This window comes from Staurois parvus, unplaced genomic scaffold (assembly GCF_062004578.1).
Source record: "Staurois parvus isolate SC_StPar_1 unplaced genomic scaffold, SC_StPar_1.0 ptg003276l, whole genome shotgun sequence".
Taxonomy (NCBI): domain Eukaryota; kingdom Metazoa; phylum Chordata; class Amphibia; order Anura; family Ranidae; genus Staurois; species Staurois parvus.
This window is the reverse complement of record NW_028321072.1, coordinates 18,915-41,268: the sequence shown is the minus strand read 5'-3', so window position 1 is coordinate 41,268 and position 22,354 is coordinate 18,915. Positions and strand designations below refer to the sequence as shown.

At 48.6% G+C, this 22,354-nt stretch overlaps 1 protein-coding gene across 2 annotated transcripts; it reads left to right on the top strand.

Moving 5' to 3' along the window:
* Positions 1–1,429: 1,429 nt before the first annotated feature.
* LOC149428383 (ATP-dependent RNA helicase DDX24-like) lies at positions 1,430–17,638 on the top strand. Of its 2 annotated transcripts, none has more exons than XM_089667481.1 (9): positions 1,430–1,619; positions 3,066–3,809; positions 6,104–6,532; positions 9,450–9,603; positions 9,882–10,397; positions 12,970–13,045; positions 14,824–15,012; positions 16,755–16,881; positions 17,079–17,638. In XM_089667481.1, exons 2-9 carry the CDS (start codon positions 3,077–3,079, stop codon positions 17,306–17,308), a joined length of 2,454 nt encoding a protein of 817 aa, XP_089523607.1. In that variant the 5' UTR covers positions 1,430–1,619; positions 3,066–3,076; the 3' UTR covers positions 17,309–17,638. The 2 variants fall into 2 exon arrangements, with proteins under 2 accessions (XP_089523607.1, XP_089523606.1); XM_089667480.1 differs by having other exon boundaries at positions 1,431–1,624.
* The last annotated feature ends 4,716 nt before the right edge of the window (positions 17,639–22,354 follow it).

The following is a 22,354-nucleotide window of genomic DNA, read 5'->3' as shown; positions in this document are numbered from 1 at the left end:
AAGGTAAGGATGGGGGGGCTCAGGTAAGGATGGGGGAGGGGCTCAGGTAAGGATTGGGGGGGCTCAGGTAAGGATGGGGGGTGATCAGGTAAGGATTGGGGGGCTCAGGTAAGGATTGGGGGGGCTCAGGTAAAGATGGGGGGGCTCAGGTAAGGATTGGGGGGTGATCAGGTAAGGATTGGGGGGCTCAGGTAAGGATGGGGGGTGATCAGGCAAGGATTGGGGGGGCTCAGGTAAGGATGGGGGGTGATCAGGCAAGGATTGGGGGGCTCAGGTAAGGATGGGGGGGCTCAGGTAAGGATGGGGGAGGGGTGCTGCACACAGAAGGTTTTTTTATACCTTCATAATAGAATACATAAAAAATAAACACTTCGGCCTGTACAGCCCCTTTCATGACAGGAGAAGTTCGTTCAGCCAGCAGCGGGGGGAGTGACATTCGTTCAATGAACGTTCTATCAACAGACCCTGCGCTGCCGACCAACATAGATCGATGTCAGGGATGTTATTCCGACTGGTTTGGAGGGAATATAAATTGATTGAAAGGATGGCGAAGTGAATGGCGTACGGAACGATCTCTTCATGCAGTCGATTATTTTATTAATTTGCATGGGGGAGGGGGTGTGATATGTGATATTTTTTTTTTGTTTAATAAAGACATTTGAAAGCAATGATTATAATATTGTGTTTGCACCCAATTCATTCTACTTTTTTTTTTAAATATGCGTTTGACAAATAACTGCGACAAAAAAAAATGGCAACTACCATTGTATTCTCCGGGGCCTCTGCTGTCAGAAATATATATTGGGGGAGGGGAGGTTACAGTCATTTCTAGCATGAAATGCAAAAAGTTGGATGGAGGCGGAGCGCTGTATGGGGAGAAGGTCATAGGACTCCCTCTGCTGGTCACACGACTCCCTCTGCTGGTCACACGACTCCCTCTGCTGGACTCCCTCTGCTGGTCACACGACTCCCTCTGCTGGTCACATGGCTCCCTCTGCCGGACTCCCTCTGCTGGTCACATGGCTCCCTCTGCCGGACTCCCTCTGCTGGTCACACGGCTCCCTCTGCCGGACTCCCTCTGCTGGTCACACGGCTCCCTCTGCCGGACTCCCTCTGCTGGTCACACGGCTCCCTCTGCTGGACTCCCTCTGCTGGTCGCGCGGCTCCCTCTGCTGGTCATACGGCTCCCTCTGCTGGTCACACTGCTCCCTCTGCAGGACTCCCTCTGCTGGTCATATGGCTCCCTCTGCTGGTCACATGACTCCCTCTGCTGGTCATACAGCTCCCTCTGCTGGTCATATGGCTCCCTCTGCTGGTCACATGACTCCCTCTGCTGGTCATACGGCTCCCTCTGCTGGTCATACAGCTCCCTCTGCTGGTCACATGACTCCCTCTGCTGGTCACATGACTCCCTCTGCTGGTCGCGCGGCTCAGTTGTCCTCCGATGTCTGATCAAGAAAGTTTATTTCCGTCTCCGCCTGATGACGTCACGGGTGTAATGGCGGCGCCCTGAGAGCCGCATGTGGATGAGCTGCTGATCGGCGGAAGAAGTCCCGGAGATCGGGTGACATTTTCGGGTCACTGAGCCCGGATCGTGTGCTGAAGGGAGACTCGAAGGGGTGCGGTGAGTGTATGAGGTCATGTGATCACCGGAGGGGGGCTACCTATGGTAATGGACTACAAGTCCCAGCATGGCCTGATCCAATGTGTTCGGTTCTCCTGATTTCCAGTTTCTGTTACTGGAGGGAACCGAATCCTCCGATGGCCCGGGGGTGGGGGGGGGGGTGTGACACAGGCTGCCATCGCTGATTCCCTCCGACGATGCAGACCCCCTGACCCGGCGGGGGGAGGATTGCAGCTGAATACTTTTCCAGACTTCCTCATCTATATATACACCTCAGGGGTCGGCAGATCAGCCAGGCAACTGGCATTTCTTATGAGGAGGTTAGGTATCCTGGCTTCCCCTTTTTCCCCCAATCTTCATAATATCAGTGTGACTTATCAATATATTTTTATATACATTTTATGTGTTTAATGTACAAATATTTTTGTTTTATATTTATTTTGTAGATTTTTCTTTTTTTTTATAATTTTTTTGCTTTAACATATATATTTTTTTAATTTTAGAATTTTTGGTTTAGTGAGTGTGTGTGTGTATGTGTATATATATATATATATATATATATATATATATATATATAAAAAATTCCCGCTGGGTTAGATTTATTTTATTTTTTAGTTTTTTTTTATTTCAGGAATAATTGTTTTTATTTTTTACTTTAGAAATGTTTTTGCTTTATGTTGACATTTTTCATCTTGTAAATATTTTTGTTTTATATTTTGTATTTGTTTTGTAGATTTTTTTTTTTTTCCTTTTGTTTTATTTTTTTGGTAGTGAAAAAATCCCCGCTGGTTATGGTGTGGGGAGGGAAGTCCTGTGTCAAAAAATTGCGCCTCCCCCCATCTTCCCCCTAAATAAATTGGTGGGGGTTAGGAGACCCGGGCTGTAAAATCTGGTCAGCTGTATACAGAATGGAAGCTGAGCTCACAATTTGTATTTATGAAAAAAAAAAAATTGCAGAGCTATTTGTTTTGTGCTCCATCTAGAGACCCCACAGGAGGGAAGAGACAACCAGAGAAAGCTTGCCTACGATTGAGAGAGACCCCACAGAAGGGGGAGAGACTACCACTGGCCATAATGTGGTATTATCCTGAGTCACCCTATTCTATATTAATGTATGAAAAATTACACACCAATATTCACACCCAGAAGTGTCCCTAAAAAAAAGAAAAAAAAAAAAAGTATTATGGAAAATGTCCAGTGGTGGGGGGGGGGAGGGTGAAGGTACACTTTAAAGATTTTTTTCCCCTGCAGGAGCAGATTGGATCGTGCTTTGCTGGGTTTTTTTGCCTTCCTCTGGATCAACTGTGGGTGTAGGATTATAACTATTTTTTTATGCTTGAACTGGATGGACTTTTGTCTTTTTTCAGCCAGACTAACTATGTAACAATGTAACTTGATTGTCTTTCTTGTATTATTATGTATCATTCCATTGTCCTTCCAGATTCAGGAGCCATGAAGCCGGGAAAGGTCAGGAAGTCGGGCAAGGCGCTCTCTTCGTTGCGGCAGAAAGGCATCAAGATTACGGGAAGATGGAAGTCGGTGTCGCTGGACCCGAGCCTTTTCACCGATGGTACGATGGACGAGATGATCTGCTTCGAGGAACTCACGGACTATAAGCTGGTGAAATCCTCCAAAGAGTTAACGGCGAGAAGCGAGAAGCGGAAGCGCGATCCCGGCGAGGACTCGGAGCCGGAAGACTTTGAGGAACATTTCGCCAAAGGAAAGAAAAACAAAAAGCGCAAGAAGAAGAAGCTGGAGGCCAAGATAGCGAAGGAGGAGTCTGAGGACGAGCTGGAGGACGTGTTTCTTGGTGGAGAAGATGAAGAAGACAACCACCAAGACACCATAGAGGAGGAGGAGGCAGAACTATCGGTAGATCCGGTGGTCGTCCAGGAGCCAAAAAAGAAGAAAAAACGGCAGAAGAAGAAGAAAAAAACAGCGGAGACCCGGGAGGAACCTGTAGCCGCCAAATCCTCCAAGAAGACCAAGAACTGGGCCGCCAGGGCATTGGCCGGTGCTGCTGCTAAGAATGTGGACGTGTCGGGATGGAAGGAACTCTGCGTCCCCCAGCCGGTTCTTCAGGCGCTCAGCTATTTGGGATTTTCCGCCCCAACGCCCATACAAGCTCTGGCGCTGCCCTCGGCAATCCGGGACAAAATGGACATTCTGGGTGCGGCAGAGACGGGTGAGTATTGAATGTGGAAGATCTGGGATTTATTGAAGCAGATTTATGGCCGGCAGCAAAAGTAACGGAAAACTCGGGCCAATTGTAATTTTTATAAGCCGGCCTTCACAGGGGGATTGTTCTCATCCAACACCCCCCCCCCTCCCCCACTCTGCGATTGGAAATGATTCTCATGTAGGCAAGGATGATGTTTCCCTGGTCAACCTCTTGGGATAAACACTTCGCATCTCAGGGGGTCGCAAGATCTCAGGAACACAGAATGGTCGGAGGGCGGGCTTGGCATGTGCCACTGGGGTACCTTGAAGAGGTAGACAGCTCCTATTTGTGAGGGGGACCAGGATGGAAGGGCAGGACCTGGGCAATGCCACCTGAACTGCGGGGCAACACTGGACTTACTGGGCGGGAGAGTATACGTATATAGGAAGAAAAAGGAAAGGCCGGCGCTAGCTGTGCCCTGGAAAAGGAAAGGCCGGCGCTAGCTGTGCCCTGGAAAAGGAAAGGCCGGCACTAGCTGTGCCCTAGAAAAGGAATGCCCGGCACTAGCTGTGCCCTGGAAAAGGAATGCCCGGCACTAGCTGTGCCCTAGAAAAGGAATGCCCGGCACTAGCTGTGCCCTAGAAAAGGAATGCCCGGCACTAGCTGTGCCCTGGAAAAGGAAAGGCCGGCACTAGCTGTGCCGTGCTTGTTTGTTTTTTATTCATTCGCTTTAAGTGTTGCGCTAAAAACATTGGGGAAAGAAATCCTTCATTTTTACCAAGTGATCAGCAGTGTCCAATCACAGCGGCCTTTTACCAAGTGGTGAGAGGTATCCAATCACAGCGGCCTTTTACCAAGTGGTGAGAGGTATCCAATCACGGCAGCCTTTTAGCAAGTGATCGGCTGTGTCCAATCACAGCGGCCTTTTACCAAGTGGTGAGAGGTATCCAATCACAGCGGCCTTTTACCAAGTGGTGAGAGGTATCCAATCACAGCGGCCTTTTACCAAGTGGTGAGAGGTATCCAATCACAGCGGCCTTTTACCAAGTGATGAGCTGTATCCAATCACGGCAGCCTTTACCAAGTGATCGGCTGTGTCCAATCACAGCGGCCTTTTACCTAGTGATCGGCTGTATCCAATCACTGCGGCCTTTTACCAAGTGATCAGCTGTGCCCAATCACAGCTGATCCCAATGTAAATACACTTGCCGGTTATCAGCTGTACTTTCCTCACACTGTGACAGGCGACTGTGAAAGGATTCATCTACACTGATAACCAGGGCACTGATTATCAGTGCTGCCCAACAGTGCCTCCAGTTAGTGCCATCAGTCAGTGCCCATCATTACTGAATACCAGTGTCCATCATTGCCGCCAGTATTGCCCATCATTACCACCTGTCAGTGCCCATCATTGCCCTTCAGTACCACCTGTCAGTAACCATCTTTACCGACTGTAATTGCCCATCATTATCGACTGTCAGTGCCCATCATTATCGACTGTCAGTGCCCATCATTATCGACTGTCAGTGCCCATCATTATCGACTGTCAGTGCCCATCATTACCACCTGTCAGTGCCCATCATTACCACCTGTCAGTGCCCATCATTACCACCTGTCAGTGCCCATCATTGCCGCTAGTCAGTGCCCATCATTGCCGCTAGTCAGTGCCCATCATTGCCGCTAGTCAGTGCCCATCATTGCCGCCTGTCAGTGCCCATCATTGCCGCCTGTCAGTGCCCATCATTGCCGCCTGTCAGTGCCCATCATTGCCGCCTGTCAGTGCCCATCATTGCCGCTAGTCAGTGCCCATCATTGCCGCTAGTCAGTGCCCATCATTATCGACTGTCAGTGCCCATCATTGCCGCTAGTCAGTGCCCATCATTATCGACTGTCAGTGCCCATCATTGCCACCTCATCAATGTCCAGCAGTGCAGCCTATCGGTGCCCATCAGTTCTGCCTCATCAACACACATCAGTGAAGGAGAAAAACTACTTGTTTGCGAAATTTTTTAATAGAAAAACTTTTTTTTTTTTTTTCATTTATAGCGCAAAAAATAAAAAACCCCCAATGGTGATTATATACCACCTAAAGAAATCTACTTGTGTGGAAAAAAAAGATACAAATTTCATATGGGTACATTGCTGCATGACTGCGCAATTGTCATTCAAAGTGCGACAACACTGAAAGGTGATAATTGGCCTGGATAGGAAGGGGGTAAAAGTTCTCGGTGGGCGAGGGGTTAAGGATGGTAATGGTTGGGGCTCACAGATTGCTCAGATCTCGCAATATATTGTGAATGTTTTCTTCCTCTGTACAGGAAGTGGTAAAACTTTGGCCTTTGCCATCCCGATGATCCACTCCATCCTGGAATGGAGGAAGGTGGCGTCTGGTGTGACCGAGGAAGAGACCGAGGAGCCAGAGATGGAGGAGATGGCTGAGAAGGAGGAGCCAGAGATGGAGGAGATGGCCGAGAAGGAGGAGCCAGAGATGGAGGACTCAGACCTTGAGGAGGACAAAAGACCTGACAACTTGGAGGAGGACGACAACGATGATGATGATGATGAGTCTTCTGCCCTGGGCTGCGTGAAGATCGTGGAAGACGTTGAGATAAATTTTAACCTTCCCACATCTCCGGATTCTCAGCAGTGCTGTAAGAAGAGACCGTTAATCGGCCTTGTGGTCACTCCCACCAGAGAGCTGGCCGTCCAGGTGAAACATCACATTGACGCCGTAGCCAAGTTCACAGGTGAGATACCGCGGGTCATGAATGGAGCAGATTTATTGCATCATAGAAGTGTTTGTGAATCCATACACACGTTGATCCTGCCAGAAATTTTTTTCAACTGCTGCACTCTTTACAGTTACATTGTTCCCAGTTATCTCTGACAACTTGTCTCCTCTGTTATGGAGGGGAGGGTGAGGTGTTCTGTAATCCTGTCCTAGGGTGACAACGTTGCCTCTCCATAGATACATTAAAGTGCATGCTGTCACCCTGGGGCAGGATGTGTTGCTGGCAGGATCACCAGGTGAAAAAAAAGGGAGAAAAGGAATGCAGCCACCACATTCATAGACTAGCAAGCTGCAATCTATTACATGTTCTTGGGTTCATATACGCATTGTAGAGACTGTTCTACTTTGCCAGTTAGGTTTCTCACTAGCCCACCTACCGACCGGCTGGCGGCCTCCACTGCTGTGCTGCTCCGATCGCTCCCACTGATCAGCTGGAGTGACGAGTCGATCCATTCTTGTACCTATGTGTGTTTCCGATGAGCCTCTTCAGTAGTAGTGATCTGAGTGTGCAGACAATTCAGTTGACCACTAGGAGAAGACAACATGGCCGACACGCTTTATGAATAGAAGAACCAATGAATTTGGCCTTTTAAAGCTTAACTTCCGTCCAAACAATGATTCTGTGACTGTAGAGTACATGTCCCATTGTATGTGCGTTTATAATGTGTTCTGTTCCTTTCCACAAGATGTTGGAGGGTGTCTGTGGGAATTTGTCCCCGTTTGTGAGGTCAGGTACTGATGTTGGAAGACCTGGCTCACATATTGGGCCTCACGTTGGGCACCAAAAAAAAGACCTGGCTCACTGTCGATGGTCCAATCAATCCCAAAGTCTTTCAGTAGGGTTGAGAATGTGGAGGTAGGTGAGGAATGCCATGCATGGGTAGGAGGTCTGGGAAACTCCATCCGGTTGGAGAACAATTATCACTTTTAGTGTATGACCTAAATCATGACCAACGCATCTCTGGAAATTGGGGACTTCCTTGTCTTCAGGTATTTGGTAGGGTTGGGTCTCTTCTGGGAAGACTTTCCACAAGACGTTGGAGGGTTTCTGTCGGAATTTGTCCCTATTTGTGAGGTCAGGCACAGATGTTGGATGAGAAGACCTGGCTCACACATTTGTCCTCATGTTGGTCAACAAAAAACCCCCAAAAAACTGGCTCAATATTGATGGTCCAGTTCATCCCAAAGGTTTTCAGCTGGGTTGAGATTTTGGAGGTAGGTCAGGAATTCCATGCATGAACAGAAGGTTTTGGAAACTGCATCTGGTTGGGGAACAATTATCAATTTTTTAGTGTTTGACCTAAATCATGACCAACGCATCTCTGGAAATTATGGACCTCCTTGTTTTCATGTGTTTGGTACCGTTGGGTCTGCTGGTCATCCGAACCTTGGCCTTTGTTCCTAAAACATGGCTAACATGTCTCAAGGAATTGGGGCTCCCCCCTTCTTCAGGACTTTAGTAGTGTTGGACCTGTTGGTGATGAAATCCACAGTCTGTGTTCCCGTATGATATTGGTATTCTCAAGTGGAGCAGCTATGCCATCCTCTTCTCTTCTGGGAAGACTTTCCAAAAGATGTTGGAGGGTTTCTTTTGGAATTTGTCCCCATTTGTGAGGTCAGGCACAGATGTTGGTTGAGAAGACCTGGCTCAAACATTTGTCCTCATGTTGGGCACCAAAAAAAAACTGGCTCAATATCGATAGTTCAGATCATCCCAAAGGTTTTCAGCTGCGTTGAGATTTTATAGGTAGGTATGGAAATCCATGCATGAACAGAATGTTTTGGAAACTGCATCTGGTTGGGGAACAATTATCACATTTTTAGTGTATGACCTAAATCATCACCAACACATCTCTGGAAATTGGGGACCTCCTTGTCTTCGGGAATTTGGTAGGGTTGGGTCTACTGGTCGTCCGAACCTTAGTCTTTGTTCTAATATGATATCGGTGCTCTGAAGTGTATGTTGTGCCTGCAGCTATACTATCTTCCACTCTTCTGGGAGGACTTTCCACAAAATTTTGGAGGGTGTCTGTAGGAATTTGTGCCCATTTGTGAAATCAGGTTCTGATGTTGGGTGAGAAGACCTGGTTCGCAATTGGCATCCCATTGCTGTTCAGTAGGGTTGAGGTGGTCAGGGCTTTGTGCAGAACACTCGAGTTCCTCCACACCAAATTGGTCACACCAGGGTCGGACTGACAAATCATGGGGCCCCCGGCAATAGGGGATCATGGGGCTCCTGTGTCCTCGCCCAATCTCAAACCACACCCAAAAAAAGCCTATGAAAGGTACCAGGGGCATCTCATGGGGCCCCCTACTGACCCCGAGCCCTCGGGCATTGCCCGTGTGCTCAAATGGTCAGTCCACCCCTGGGTCACACCATGTCTTTTATGGAGCTGGCTTTGCACAGGGGCACAGTCATGGTGGATCACTGAATGGCCTTCACCCAACTGTTACCACAAGGCTGGAAGAGCACAATTGTCTACAATGTCTTTGATGGAGTATTACCGGGACCCTTCACTGCAGACACCTGACCTCCATACTTCTTCACTCTTGGCCATATAGTATCGGTATGCTGGTCGGGTGTTTAGAAACGTCTGCCCATATAGTGTATTTGAGTTGTGGGGATGCTTCACAGGAGCAGAGGACATCTGCTGTCAAGCGGCTTTTTGGTACTTTGGTAACACATTTGGCTTCCTGATCTGGAAAGTCTGAAGAAGACCTTTTTACCTTTTATGCTTCTTGCAGGTTGGTTCATAATTTTGAAGCAAGAGCGTGTTGGGATTTGTGTCCATTTTTACAGATGTGCAGAGTCCAGGCTAATAATACGTTCGATATTTTTTTGAATAATCTTTATCATTTTGTTGTCACCTCAGGCATTAGAACAGCCATCGTGGTCGGTGGGATGGCCCCGCAGAAACAAGAGCGGCTGTTGAACCGAAGGCCGGAGATCGTCATTGCAACGCCGGGGCGTCTGTGGGAGATGATCAGAGAGAAGCACCCTCACCTCTCCAACCTGCAGCAGCTCAGGTGAAGCTTAAGGGTTGGGTTTGCCTACATTACCTCTCATTTTGTTTTCTATAAGAAACCTCATTCCACAGTTATTGGTGGTCTTTGGCACTTTAAACCCCCCCCCCCCCCAACTTACAAGGTCTACTTGTAAGTTGGAGACATCTTGCGAGGTCAATATAGGGTTTGATGTCATCCGCCCCGGGGGGTTACTGGATGTGAAGGAAATACAATATCTTTGGTGGTAGTGGTCTCCTAGGTATGCTGTGATGGGCTGATGTTCGTTTCTCTATGGACAGGTGTCTTGTGATCGATGAGGCGGACAGGATGGTGGAGAAGGGTCACTACGCCGAGCTGACCCAACTGCTGGAGATGCTGAGAGAGACTCACTACAACCCCAAGAGGCAGACGTTCGTCTTCTCCGCCACCCTGACCCTCATCCACCAGGCCCCCAGCCGCCTCCTGCAGAAGAAGAACTTCAAGCGGATGGACAAGGACAGCAAGCTGGAGAGCCTGATGGGGAAGGTCGGCATGAAAGGGAAGCCGAAGGTCATCGATCTGACCAGGAAGCAGGCCACCGTGGAGAGCCTGACCGAGACCAGGATCCATTGTCCTACAGACGAGAAGGACTTCTACCTCTACTACTTCTTGCTGCAGTACCCCGGGCGCACCATGGTCTTCGCCAACAGCATCGACTGCATCAAGAGGCTGACCTCCCTCCTCACCATCCTGGAGTGCAACCCGCTCCCGCTACACGCCAACATGCACCAGAAGCAGAGGCTGAAGAATCTGGAGAGGTTCGCCGAGAGGGAGAGGTAAGCGTGCGCAGGCGGTGCAGGAGCCGATACTTGGGTTGGAGATCCCGGGAATGTTGGCGGCTCAGTCATTGAAGTCTGGTCACCAGCAAAGCGGCACCATCTGGTGTAGGAGCCGCCCAATCAGAAGCATCGAACTTTATTAACCTTTAAAAGGATAAAGTTACAGTGTCCCCTCCAACAAGGTTGGTGACCACCTTGCTGGGGGTACCGGCTATCCGGAGACACTGTCGCTGAGTCCTCAATGTGCAGACAACACTGTCTCTTTAACCCCTCGCCTACAGGGCACTTCTACCGCCTACCCCTCCCTGCCTACCGGGCACTTCTACCCCCTTCCTGCCTACCGGGCACTTCTACCCCCTTCCTGCCTACAGGGCACTTCTACCCCCTTCCTGCCTACCGGCACTTCTACCCCCTTCCTGCCTACAGGGCGCTTCTACCCCCTTCCTGCCTACAGGGCGCTTCTACCCCCTTCCTGCCTACAGGACACTTCTACCCCCTTCCTGCCTACAGGGCACTTCTACCCCCTTCCTGCCTACCAGACACTTCTACCCCCTTCCTGCCTACAGGACACTTCTACCCCCTTCCTGCCCACCGGGCACTTCTACCCCCTTCCTGCCTACCGGGCACTTCTACCCCCTTCCTGCCTACCGGGCACTTCTACCCCCTTCCTGCCTACCGGGCACTTCTACCCCCTTCCTGCCTACCGGGCACTTCTACCCCCTTCCTGCCTACCGGGCACTTCTACCCCCTTCCTGCCTACCGGGCACTTCTACCCCCTTCCTGCCTACCGGGCACTTCTACCCCCTTCCCGCCTACCGGGCACTTCTACCCCCTTCCCGCCTACCGGGCACTTCTACCCCCTTCCCGCCTACCGGGCACTTCTACCCCCTTCCCGCCTACAGGGCACTTCTACCCCCTTCCCGCCTACAGGGCACTTCTACCCCCTTCCCGCCTACAGGACACTTCTACCCCCTTCCCGCCTATAGGACACTTCTACCCCCTTCCTGCCTACCGGGCACTTCTACCCCCTTCCTGCCCTGGCCAATTTTCAGCTTTCAGCGCTATCACACTTTGAATGACAATTGCGCAGTCATGCAACACTGTGCCCATATGAATTTTTTTATAATTTTGTTGAGACCTATAGAGCTTTTTTTTGGTGGTATCACCTCTGTGGGGTTTTTATTTTTTGCTAAACAAACCAAAAAGAACTGAAAATTTTGAAAAACAAAAAAAGTTTTTTCTTAGTTTTCGTTATAAAATGTTGTAAATAAGTGATTTTTTTTCTCCATCACTGATGTGCGTTAATGAGGCTGCAGTGATGGGCACTGATAGGTGGCACTAGTAGGCATCACCGATGGGCATTGGTAGGCATCACTGATGGGCACTGAATGGCAGCACTCATATATGGCACTGATAGGTGGCACTGACTGGCACTGTTAGGCGGCACTGATGAGGAGGCATTGGTAGGCATCACCGATGGGCACTGAAAAGCAGCACTCATATATGGCACTGATAGGTGGCACTGACTGGCATTGATAGGTGGCACTGAAAGGCAGCTCAGATGTGCACTGATATGTGGCACTGATAGGACTGAGGGACACAACGCACCATCAATCGCCACGCTGCGCTCCCCTGGGGACATGTATGCATGCGCGGTTAGAGTGGAAGACGTCATCTGACTCCTCCCAGAACGAGAGAACTGCCTTGCGCCCATCATTACCTTATATGGCGGGTGGGAGGCGGTTAAAGTGCCCTGTATGGAGGGCAGACATGACACTGAGGAACCAATGATGAGCTCTTTGGACTCCAGAGCTCCGATTTCAGGAACAAACATCTCTATTGGTTTAGATGAGCGTTCTTCATCCTGGGAAGCTTCTGGGGTGATAACAGGACTATAGACAGGTACGGACAGGGTGCTTCTTGTCTGTCAAGTTCAAAGCCCAAGATTCCCCCTCCACCCCCCTTACATTTCGGGTACATTGGCCAGTCATGTGAGTAGTGGGGTCCTTTTTTCTCTTCTGTCTTCTTCTCACTCCCAATGGTGGGCGATCCTGAATCCGGCACACAGAGACGGCCATGTTGTACCCGGAGCATCATTGTCTGCAGAATTCTCCTGTGAGCTTGGGATGATGTCATGACACTCCCCCAGGAGGTGTGTTCTTGACAACCTGGGCTCATAGGAAGTGGATTGAATGGTGCTGGCAGTCTTTCAACCCAGAAGCGGACCAGAGCCTGAGGATGTACCATGTCTGGGGGGATGGGGGGGGGGGGGGTTGGTTTGGCAGCTAATGCTGCTTTGCTCTATTTCAGCAGGTCTGGGCATCTGAATATTGTATTCCATTAAAAAAACTGGGGTTGGGCTTTGAGAAAACCTGCCACACGAAGGGTTCCGTTACCTTTCTTTGTTGCTGAGGTCACAGATGATCTTTACCCAACGAACCTCCATGCGCGGTGATGGACTGTCCGTAGGAGAGCAGTGCGTCCGCAGTACGTCTGATGGCGGTTTTATTCGTATTTTTTTATTATTATTATTTATGATGTTGAGTTGATATCTTTCTCCTCCTCACAGCTGCGTCCTCCTCACTACGGATGTGGCCGCTCGCGGTTTGGACGTCCCCAATATCCAGCACGTTCTCCATTACCAGGTATGGAGGTCAGAGCACTACTGAGCCACGGGCTCCTCGCCTAACCCGTCCGCGGCCAGAACCGCTTTTTGCACAAACGCTTAAAAAAATGTAATCATTTTAGGCCTGAAGATTGCATGAACCCCCAAAACATGATATTTCAATGTGAATGACAATTGCGCGGTCATGCAACACTGTACCCAAATGAAATTTTTATCGTTTTTTTGAGACAGAGCTTTCTTTTGGTGGTATTTATTCACCGCTGGGATTTTAATTTTTTTTGCTATATAAATGAAAATGTCCCAACATTTTGAAAAAAAAAAAAAGTGTTTTTCTTATAAAATTTTGCAAATAAATAATCTTTCTTCATAAATCTTGGCCAAAATATGTTCCGTTATCTTGTCAGTAAAAAAAAAATAAAATAACCCAAATTAGTTTATAACCAAAAATTATAATTAATAAACTTTTTTTTTTTTTAAATATTATTATTTGTTTTTTTTTGTTTAAAAATAAAATAAAAAAAAAAAAAAAATATATATATATATATATATATATATATATATATATTTTTTTTTTTTTTTTTTTTATTTTATTTTTAAACAAAAAAAAACAAATAATATTTAAAAAATTACAAAAAAAAAGTTTATAAATTATAATTTTTGGTTATAAACCTCTTTAAAAAGAAAAAGGTTTATAACCAAAAAATATAAGTTTTAAACTTTTTTTTTTTTATATTTTTATAATATTATTTGTTTTTTTTTTACATACTGTCACCCTAGCAGTGCAGTGTCACCATGGTGACACTGTACTACTTGTGGGGGGTCATAAAGATTTTTTTTTTTTACACTGATTGCTTTTACACCCATAAAGGCTGTAAAAGCAATCATTTCTCCTTCTCTCTGGCTGCATTCCTGCAGCCATTGAGAAATACTGTGTGAGCTGTGATTGGTCACAGCTTGTCACATGGTACAAGGCTGTTGTGAATGGCCCTGTACCATGTGACCTCTGTGATCATTCACAGATTTTACATGTAGTAAGTAATGATGTCAGAAGTGACATCTTGCTTACACTTATTCATGTGATCACTGATTGGCCAATCAGTGATCACATGATCGGGACCTCGCACAAAGGTCCTGTACAGCAATCGGTGTTCCGCTTTACCCAGGGAGTGCACACAATCCAAAATGGCGGGCACATGGTACAAGGCTGCTGTGAATGGCCCTGTACCATGTGACCTCTGTGATCATTCACAGATTACACACGTAGTAAGCAATGATGTCAGAAGTGACATCTTGCTTACGACTATTCATGTGATCACTGATTGGCCAATCAGGGATCACATGATCGGGACCTCACACAGGTTCAGTACAGTGATCGGTGTTACGTTGTGTCCCAGGGAGCACGCACAGGCAGGGAAGCGGGATGACGTTTATAAACGGCCACCCGCACCTACACTTCTCCCGTCTGGCCGTTTATATACATGGGCCGGACAGGAAGTGGTTAACAGACAACCGGGCAGGGCTGACACCATTCCTTGCAAACTGTACAGGGAGAAAAAAAAAGGATTTTGTGTCATTCCACGTTTTCCACTATCTGTGTAGTTCTCTATGTGGTGCCAGTTACCCGGCCTGTGTTGTTACAAGTGATGTGCGAGGAATTTAGAAAGCGCCATGAACCTCCCGTAAGACAAACGTCATACTAACAGCGCCCCTAGTGGCCAACCAGTATTCCCCCCCCCCCCCCCCCCCCCGTACGACCTCACAGCTCAGCACTCAGCTACAGCTTGTTAACCTTTTCAGGTCCCGAGGACATCTGAAACCTACGTACACCGAAGCGGCAGGACTGCACGTGCCTCCAGCGACGGTCTGACGCTGCTTCTGATTGGACCGGACGATGTGGTTAACTACAGGAAAATCTTCAGAACTCTGGAGAAGAACGACGAGCTGCCCTTCTTCCCCGTCGAGTCCAAATGCATGAACGGAATAAAGGTAGAAGTTGTGACTTTCCCCCTGCCTGCCCCCGCCGTCTGCAGATAGACTTCCTCCTGCCAAGGGAGCGGTAATATGTGGTCACGTTCTGACAGCTACTGATGCTGCGGGCGGATACTTCCTGTCACTGACAGCTCCAGGATGTAACTGGGGGGGGGGGCGACAGGACCAGTCAGAGGGTTCCTGAGTTCCTGATCATGTGTTCGCTGTGTCAGCAATGACTTAGTGTTCACATGGAGGTTGGAGACTTTACTCATAATCTAAGACTTCAGCCTGAAGATGATGTAGTTCTGTTTAATACTGTGATGGTCAGATACAATGACAGTATTAAAAAAAAATATATATATATATATATATCTCTGTTTTGGGTGCGCTGACCCTTTAAAAAGTTTCTTCAGTTAAAGCTGAACTCCCATTGGTCATGTGTCTTCTTCTTGAACCTTGATGTGCTTTGTGTGTTTCTTCTAGATCTGCTGCTCTCTCTGCTTGTGCAGGGACACTGGTGGCCTCCACCCCCTCCTGTAGTCTTCTGTAGTGGGTGGAACCTGCTGGGCCCCTCCCAGAGCTCTGCTCTTTCCTTGGGCAGGGACACTGGTCTGATCTCATCTCCGCCCCCCTCCTGTAGTCTTCTGTAGTGGGTGGAACCTGCTGGGCCCCTCCCAGAGCTCTGCTCTTTCCTTGGGCAGGGACACTGGTCTGATCTCATCTCCGCCCCCCTCCTGTAGTCTTCTGTAGTGGGGGGAGCTTCTGGGCCCCTTCCACAGCTCTGCTCTTTCCTTGGGCAGGGACACTGGTCTGATCTCATCTCCGCCCCCCTCCTGTAGTCTTCTGTAGTGGGGGGGAGCTTCTGGGCCCCTTCCACAGCTCTGCTCTTTCCTTGGGCAGGGACACTGGTCTGATCTCATCTCTGCCCCCCTCCTGTAGTCTTCTGTAGTGGGGGGGAGCTTCTGGGCCCCTTCCACAGCTCTGCTCTTTCCTTGGGCAGAAACACTGGTCTGGTCTCCACCCCCTCCTGTAGTGGGGGGGAGCCTCCTGGGCCCCTTTCACAGCTCTGCTTTCTCTTTGGGCAGGGACATTGGTCTGGTCTCCGCCCCCTCCGTCTTCTGTAGTGGGTGGAGCCTGCTGGGTCCCTCCCACAGCTCTGCTCTCCCTTTGGGCAGAGACACTGATCTGGTCTCCGCCCCCTCCTGTAGTGGGTGGGGCATGCTGGGCCCCTCCCACAACTCTGCTCTCCCTTTGGGCAGAAACACTGGTCTGGTCTCCGCCCCCTCTTGTAGTCTTCTGTAGTGGGTGGAGCCTGCTGGGCTCCTTCCACAGCTCTGCTCTCTCTCCTTGGGCAGGGACACTGGTCTGGTCTCCGCCCCGTCCTGTAGTCTGTAGTGGGTGGAGCATGCTGGGCCCCTCCCACAGCTCTGCTCTCCCTTTGTGCAGGGTGACTAGTCATGTCTCTGCCCCACCTCCTGTTTTTTTGTAGTGGGTGGAGCCTGCTGGGTCCCTCCCAGAGCTCTGCTCTCTGCACAGGCTTTGTACAGCCCAGTGATGATGTCACTGCTACATTTACAAAGTAATATCTGGGTTTGCAAAGGTATTTGCTGCACACAAAATGGATTTATATCCTTTATAGGCATTGAGGAATAGGATTAAAAGTTTTTCTTCCGGAGTTCAGCTTTAAAATATAAAGTGTCTGAGTCCTTTGCTGAGGAGGAATGTGTGGTGACCGCTGGCCCCATCTCTGTTTCCAGGAACGCGTCAGTCTGGCCCGGCAGATCGAGAAGGCGGAGTATTTCAACAGTAAAACAAAGCAGCAGAACTCCTGGATCCAGCAGGCGGCCGAAGCTTTGGAAATGGACATCGATGACGATTTATTAGGTAAATGGCGATTGTCGCCCAATCACTGGAGCCGGGAGCGGCGCTGCGGGGTGGGAGGGTTTTGGTGATGTCATTATATTTTTATAAAATGATACATTGTCTGTCTGTATACTTCATCCTGACATTGGCTGCTGAGTCTGGGACTTGTAGTCCCCCCCGTGACCCCGGACTGATGGTCCCGATTTTCTGATTCACAGGTGGGAAGGTGGATGAAGAGGAGGACAGAGCCAAGCTGAAAGCCTTGAAGTTCATGAAGAAGCAACTGAAGCGACTTTTATCCCAACCGATATTCCGGCACGTTCTGAAAACCAAATACCCGACCAAGAGCGGTCAGCTGACCCTCCCCGACCTCCCCATCACCCGAGCTGAGAGCGCTCTCCATACCCTCTCCAACCAACACACCAAGAAGAAGAAACCCCGCCCATGACCGCCAGACCCCGCCCATGACCGCCAGTCCTGTGTACCTCTTTATAGTCCACATAGAGACCTATCATGAAATTAAAGGGTCACTCCACCCCTTTCCACACCAGGAGGAAAGACCCAAAACTCCTCCCAAGAAATCGAAAAAGTTGGAGGTGCTACGGCCCTTAAAGGATAACTCCACTTTTGTGGGGGAAAAATATATATATAATTTAATGTTTTTTTTAATTTTCTTTCCTGGCTGCAGCTGCTGTAATTTTAGATAAATTGAATACAATATGGCGACCTGGAGGTGTTCTGTATACTTTTGCTGTATAGACCGCCCCCAGAAATGTCACTTCCTGCTTGTGTGATTGGCTCACTGATTTTCCCATTAGTCTACACTAAGATACAAGTCAGATTTTTGGCATCCCCTGCAATAAGAATTTCAGTTTTGTTGAGATATTCCTCCAAGGATTATTTACTTCTAAAGGGATGCTGACCCTGCAGCTCTACTCATCAGAACACTAAGAGTGCACCCAATACATGCATGTGTGGAGGGGTACACAAAAGTATTTTGGGGGATTTTAAATACAGTGCCTTGAAAAAGTATTCATACCCCTCAATTTTCCACATTTTGGCAAATTACAACAAAAAGTGTAAATGTATTTATCGGGATTGGATGTGATGGACACAAAGCGGCACATAATTGTGAAGTGGAAGGAAAATGAGAAATGGTTTCCAACATTTGTGACCAATAAATCTGTGAGAAGTGTGGTGGCATTTGTATTCAGCCCCCTTTGCGCTGATCCCTGTAACTAAAATCTAGTGGAACCAATTGCCTTCAGAAGTCACCTGATTAGTACATAGAGTCCCCCTGTGTGTCATGTGATCTCAGTATAAATACAGCTGTTCTGTGAAGCCCTCAGAGGTTTGTTAGAGAACATTAGTGACCAAACAGCATCATGAAGGCCAAGGAACACACCAGACAGGTCAGGGATAAAGTTGTGGATATGTTTAGAGCAGAGTTAGGTTATTGAAAAAAAATCTCCCAAGCTTTGCCCATCTCACGGAGCACTGTGTTTAATCCATCATCCGAAAATGGAAAGAGTACGGCACAACTGCCAACCTACCAAGACATGGCCGTCCACCGAAACTGACAGGCCGGGCAAGGAGAGCGTTCATCAGAGAAGCAGCCAAGAGACCCATGGGAACTCCGGAGGAGCTGCAGAGATCACAGCTCAGGGGGGAGAATCTGTCCTCAGGACAACTCTTAGTCATCACTCCACAAATCTGCCTTCATGGAAGAGTGACAAAAAGAAGCCATTGTTGGAGGAAAGCCATAAGAAGTCCCGTTTGCAGTTTGTGAGAAGCCATGTGGGGGACACAGCAAACGTGGAAGAAGGGGCTCTGGTCAGAGGAGACCGACATGGAACTTTACGGCCTAAATCCAAAACGCTATGTGTGGGGGAAAACTAACACTGCCCATCCCCACCGTGAAACATGGCGGTGGCAGCATCATGTGGTGGGGATGCTTTTCTTCAGCAGGGACAGGGAAGCTGGTCAGAGTTGATGGGAAGATGGATGGAGCCAAATACAGGGCAATCTTAGAAGACGACCTGTTAGTCTGCAGAAGACGAGACCGGGGCAGAGGTTCCCCTTCCAGCAGGACAACGACCCGAAACATCCAGCCAGAGCTACAATGGAATGGTTCAGATCAAAGCATCTTCATGGGTTAGAATGGCCCAGTCACAGTCCAGACCCAAATCCAATGGAGAATCTGTGGCTAGACCTGAAAATTGCTGTCCCCAGACGCCCTCCATCCAATCTGACAGAGCTTGAGCGATTCTGCAAAGAAGAACGGGCAGAAATGTCCCTCTCTAGATGTGCAAAGAGACATCCCCAAAAAGACTTGCAGCTGGAATGGCAGCCAAAGGGGGTCCTACAAAGTATTGACTCCGGTGGGCTGAATACAAATACCGCCACACTTCTCACAGATTTATTGGTCACAAATGTTGGAAACCATTTCTCATTTTCCTTCCACTTCACAATTCTGTGCCACTTTGTGTCGGCCTATCACATCCAATCCCGATACATTGAATGTTTTGGTTATTACATGACAAAATGTGGAAAATTTCAAGGGGGAGGAAGACTTTTTCAAGGCACTGTAGGTGTAACTTAAATTTTTTTTTTTGGTGATAGGTTCTCTTTAATGAGATATCAGGGTTCCCTATAGAGATTCCTAATGTCTTACTTGTCTCCAGGTGCATCTCTTGGAATACAGATCAGTAATATCTTCCCTGCCCACTGGGATCTGGAAGTAGTAGGAAGGGGAGATCAGCAAGCAGCTGTTCACTGATCTCCCTCCCCTCTATTCAGCCCCACCCACCTTCCCAGGCCTGCTGATGGATGGGGAGAGACGTGGAAGCAATCTGCCTGATCCATTCCATCTGTCGGTCTGCTTCTCAGATTTGCACCCTCAGCTGCCGTGAGTGTGTTTACACCCCCCCCCCCCCCCCCAGAGGGGGTTAAGGTAGGTATCGCTTTAGAATGGACTGACCCTGTAATGTATATCTGAAAGCTGAACTCCAGGCAAACAGCCCAATCCATCCGTGAATTAAATGAGAGCCGTTTTACCTGCCAAAGGATTTGTATCTCTGTCCATCCAGTCCTGACATTTACACAGCACCGGAGACCTGTGTTTTGTTTTTTTTCCCTTCTCTGCTGCAGCTACAGGTCTTGTCCCTCCCCCAGCCTGTGACTGGTCTGCCTGCTGGTCCCTCCCCCAGCCTGTGACTGGTCTGCCTGCTGAGCTCATCTGTCACTCTGCTCTCTATCAGCATGCTCCTTCTTAGCACATCTGATTGGCTCTGGCCGGTGTTCATCACTTTCTATGCAAGGGTCATAACCTGTTCACTATACAAGGTCACATGCATCTCACACATCTGTGTTGGGGTAGGCTGGCGAGGAGGGAGTTACAGTAGTCAATCCAGTAGTACAGATGATCCGGAGGAAGGTTAAAAAACCCCAGCAAAGCACGATCCAATTTTCTCCTGCAGGGGAAAACATTCCTTCCTGATCCCCCGAGAGGCAATCGGATATTCCCCGGATCAACTTTCCCTATGAATGTTATATTCTGTGTATCATCCCGGTATCACTAAGACCCGGCCGTTGGCTCTCTTGTAAGAGCAATCAGCGAGGCTAACTAGCTGCTCGATTGCCATTACAAGCAACAGGAGAGGGATGTCCCTCCTCCACCACCCAGCCCCACTTCAGGATCTCGTGTACCACTGGTAGACCCGAGCAACCACCTGCCATGTCCACCGGCTGGTCAGAGGGCTGAGCAAAGCCAGAATTAGCTTTGATTGGCTCTCTATGGACACTGGGAAGGAATGACCTGACATCTGCGGGTTTACGTGGATATCAATGGCGCCATTTATAAAAAAAAACTCAAAAGCATGAGAACACATCAATCTTGGGGTTCTGATTGCTTTATTTAAAAAAAAAATAAAAAAAGGCAGTGGGCGTTTTGGGAGTCTTGACCCCCCCCTCCCTTTTTGATCCCTCCATGAGGACACATCAAATCCCTATTGCTGTCACAAGGGATGTGACAGCAATAAAGGATAAGGAAGAAAAAAAAAGTATCCTTTATTTTATAAAGGATAAAAAAAAAAAAATTACATATATATAAAGGATAATGGGTAAGGATGGGGGGGGGGGGGACATGCTTATCTCAACCCCCCTCCCCTGTAGAGGACAGCTGCAACACATGTCAGGCTGTTTACACACAGGACAAGGATGAGTCCCTGGTTGTTAGGCTGCTGGCAGGTGCTCCTCAACAACCAGTATGTCCCCTTTGCACATGGGATGTTCTGATCAGGTCTGCCCGCCCGTTTTTCAGGCGTACCCAATTGGAACCTCTATGGTGTGGAAGGTGTAAATGGACGTGTACTACACCTGCCAACATCCCATCTGCCAAAAGAGACAGGCGGCGATCTGGTCCCCTTCCCTCAGATTGATGGGAAGTCAGCCGGATGGAAACAGGCAATCCATTTGCATCTGGCTGCCCATAGAGGACAGCGGGCTTGTCAGCTGCTTGCTCAGTGGAGCGATCCCCCACTGACCGGTTTGCCCCATGTGAAGGGGGACCCAACCCTGAGCTCTAACCATTACATTTAGCAGTAGTAAGAACAGTGAAGGTTTCACTCCCTGCTGCAGCTGGGAGGTCCAATCTGCTGTAACTAAAGTGAGAAAAACAAAAGAAAAATAAATGCAGCATGCAGTATTTAATGGCCTTCTGTGATAAATACTGCACAAGTTGATAGATATTTTTGGGGCGGGGCTGCACAGGTTAACTGCTCTTTTTGCCTGGGGTGAACAGAAAGCCAATAATCACCCGATCCCTTGCTCTAGCGACAAATGGTGCTCCCCCACAGTCCAGCGGTGGACTGTTCCTGACACCCTCACATCCACAGCAGGTCTGTGGGTGTGACGACATCAAGAACAGTCCACTGCATGGGGTGGCAGGGGTACAGGAGCTGCTAGGAGGATTAAGCAAGTACTTCCTATGGCAGGGGTGGGCAACTGTGGCCCTCCAGCTGTTGAACTACAAGTCCCATCATGCCTCTGCCTTTGGGAGTCATGCTTGTAACTGACAGTTTTGCAATGCCTCATGGGACTTGTAGTTGTACAACAGCTGGAGGGCCACAGTTGCCCACCCCTGTCCTATGGTCTAAAATGCCCCAGACAGCAGTTAACCCTTGCAGTGCAGGTGCAGCCACACTGCATGGGAAGAATTATTTTGCCTGGAGTTTCTTTAAATGCAAAAATTCATGCAGTATTTCAGTGAATTGACTCCTCCCCCCCAGGGGAGATTTCCATCCACTTCCTGTCTGACACTGAAATTTCTCTAAAGTGAAATAAATCCCCTCCAGGATCAGGTATCCCATCAGATTTCTCAGCTTCCTGTTCCAGTGACAAATGTTTGATGTCCCGCAGCTTTCAGTCCCGAGAACCCCGAATCTCCTCAGTGGATGAAAAACAATCCGACATTCAAAAGGAAAAAAAAAAAAAG

Coding starts and splice junctions, on each gene's coding strand:
- LOC149428383 (XM_089667481.1), top strand. CDS start 3,077: ATGAAGCCGGGAAAGGTCAGGAAGTCGGGCAAGGCGCTCTCTTCGTTG. Junction 10,398..12,969: donor AGGTTCGCCGAGAGGGAGAG/GTAAGCGTGCGC, acceptor TCCTCCTCACAG/CTGCGTCCTCCTCACTACGG. Junction 13,046..14,823: donor AGCACGTTCTCCATTACCAG/GTATGGAGGTCA, acceptor TAACCTTTTCAG/GTCCCGAGGACATCTGAAAC.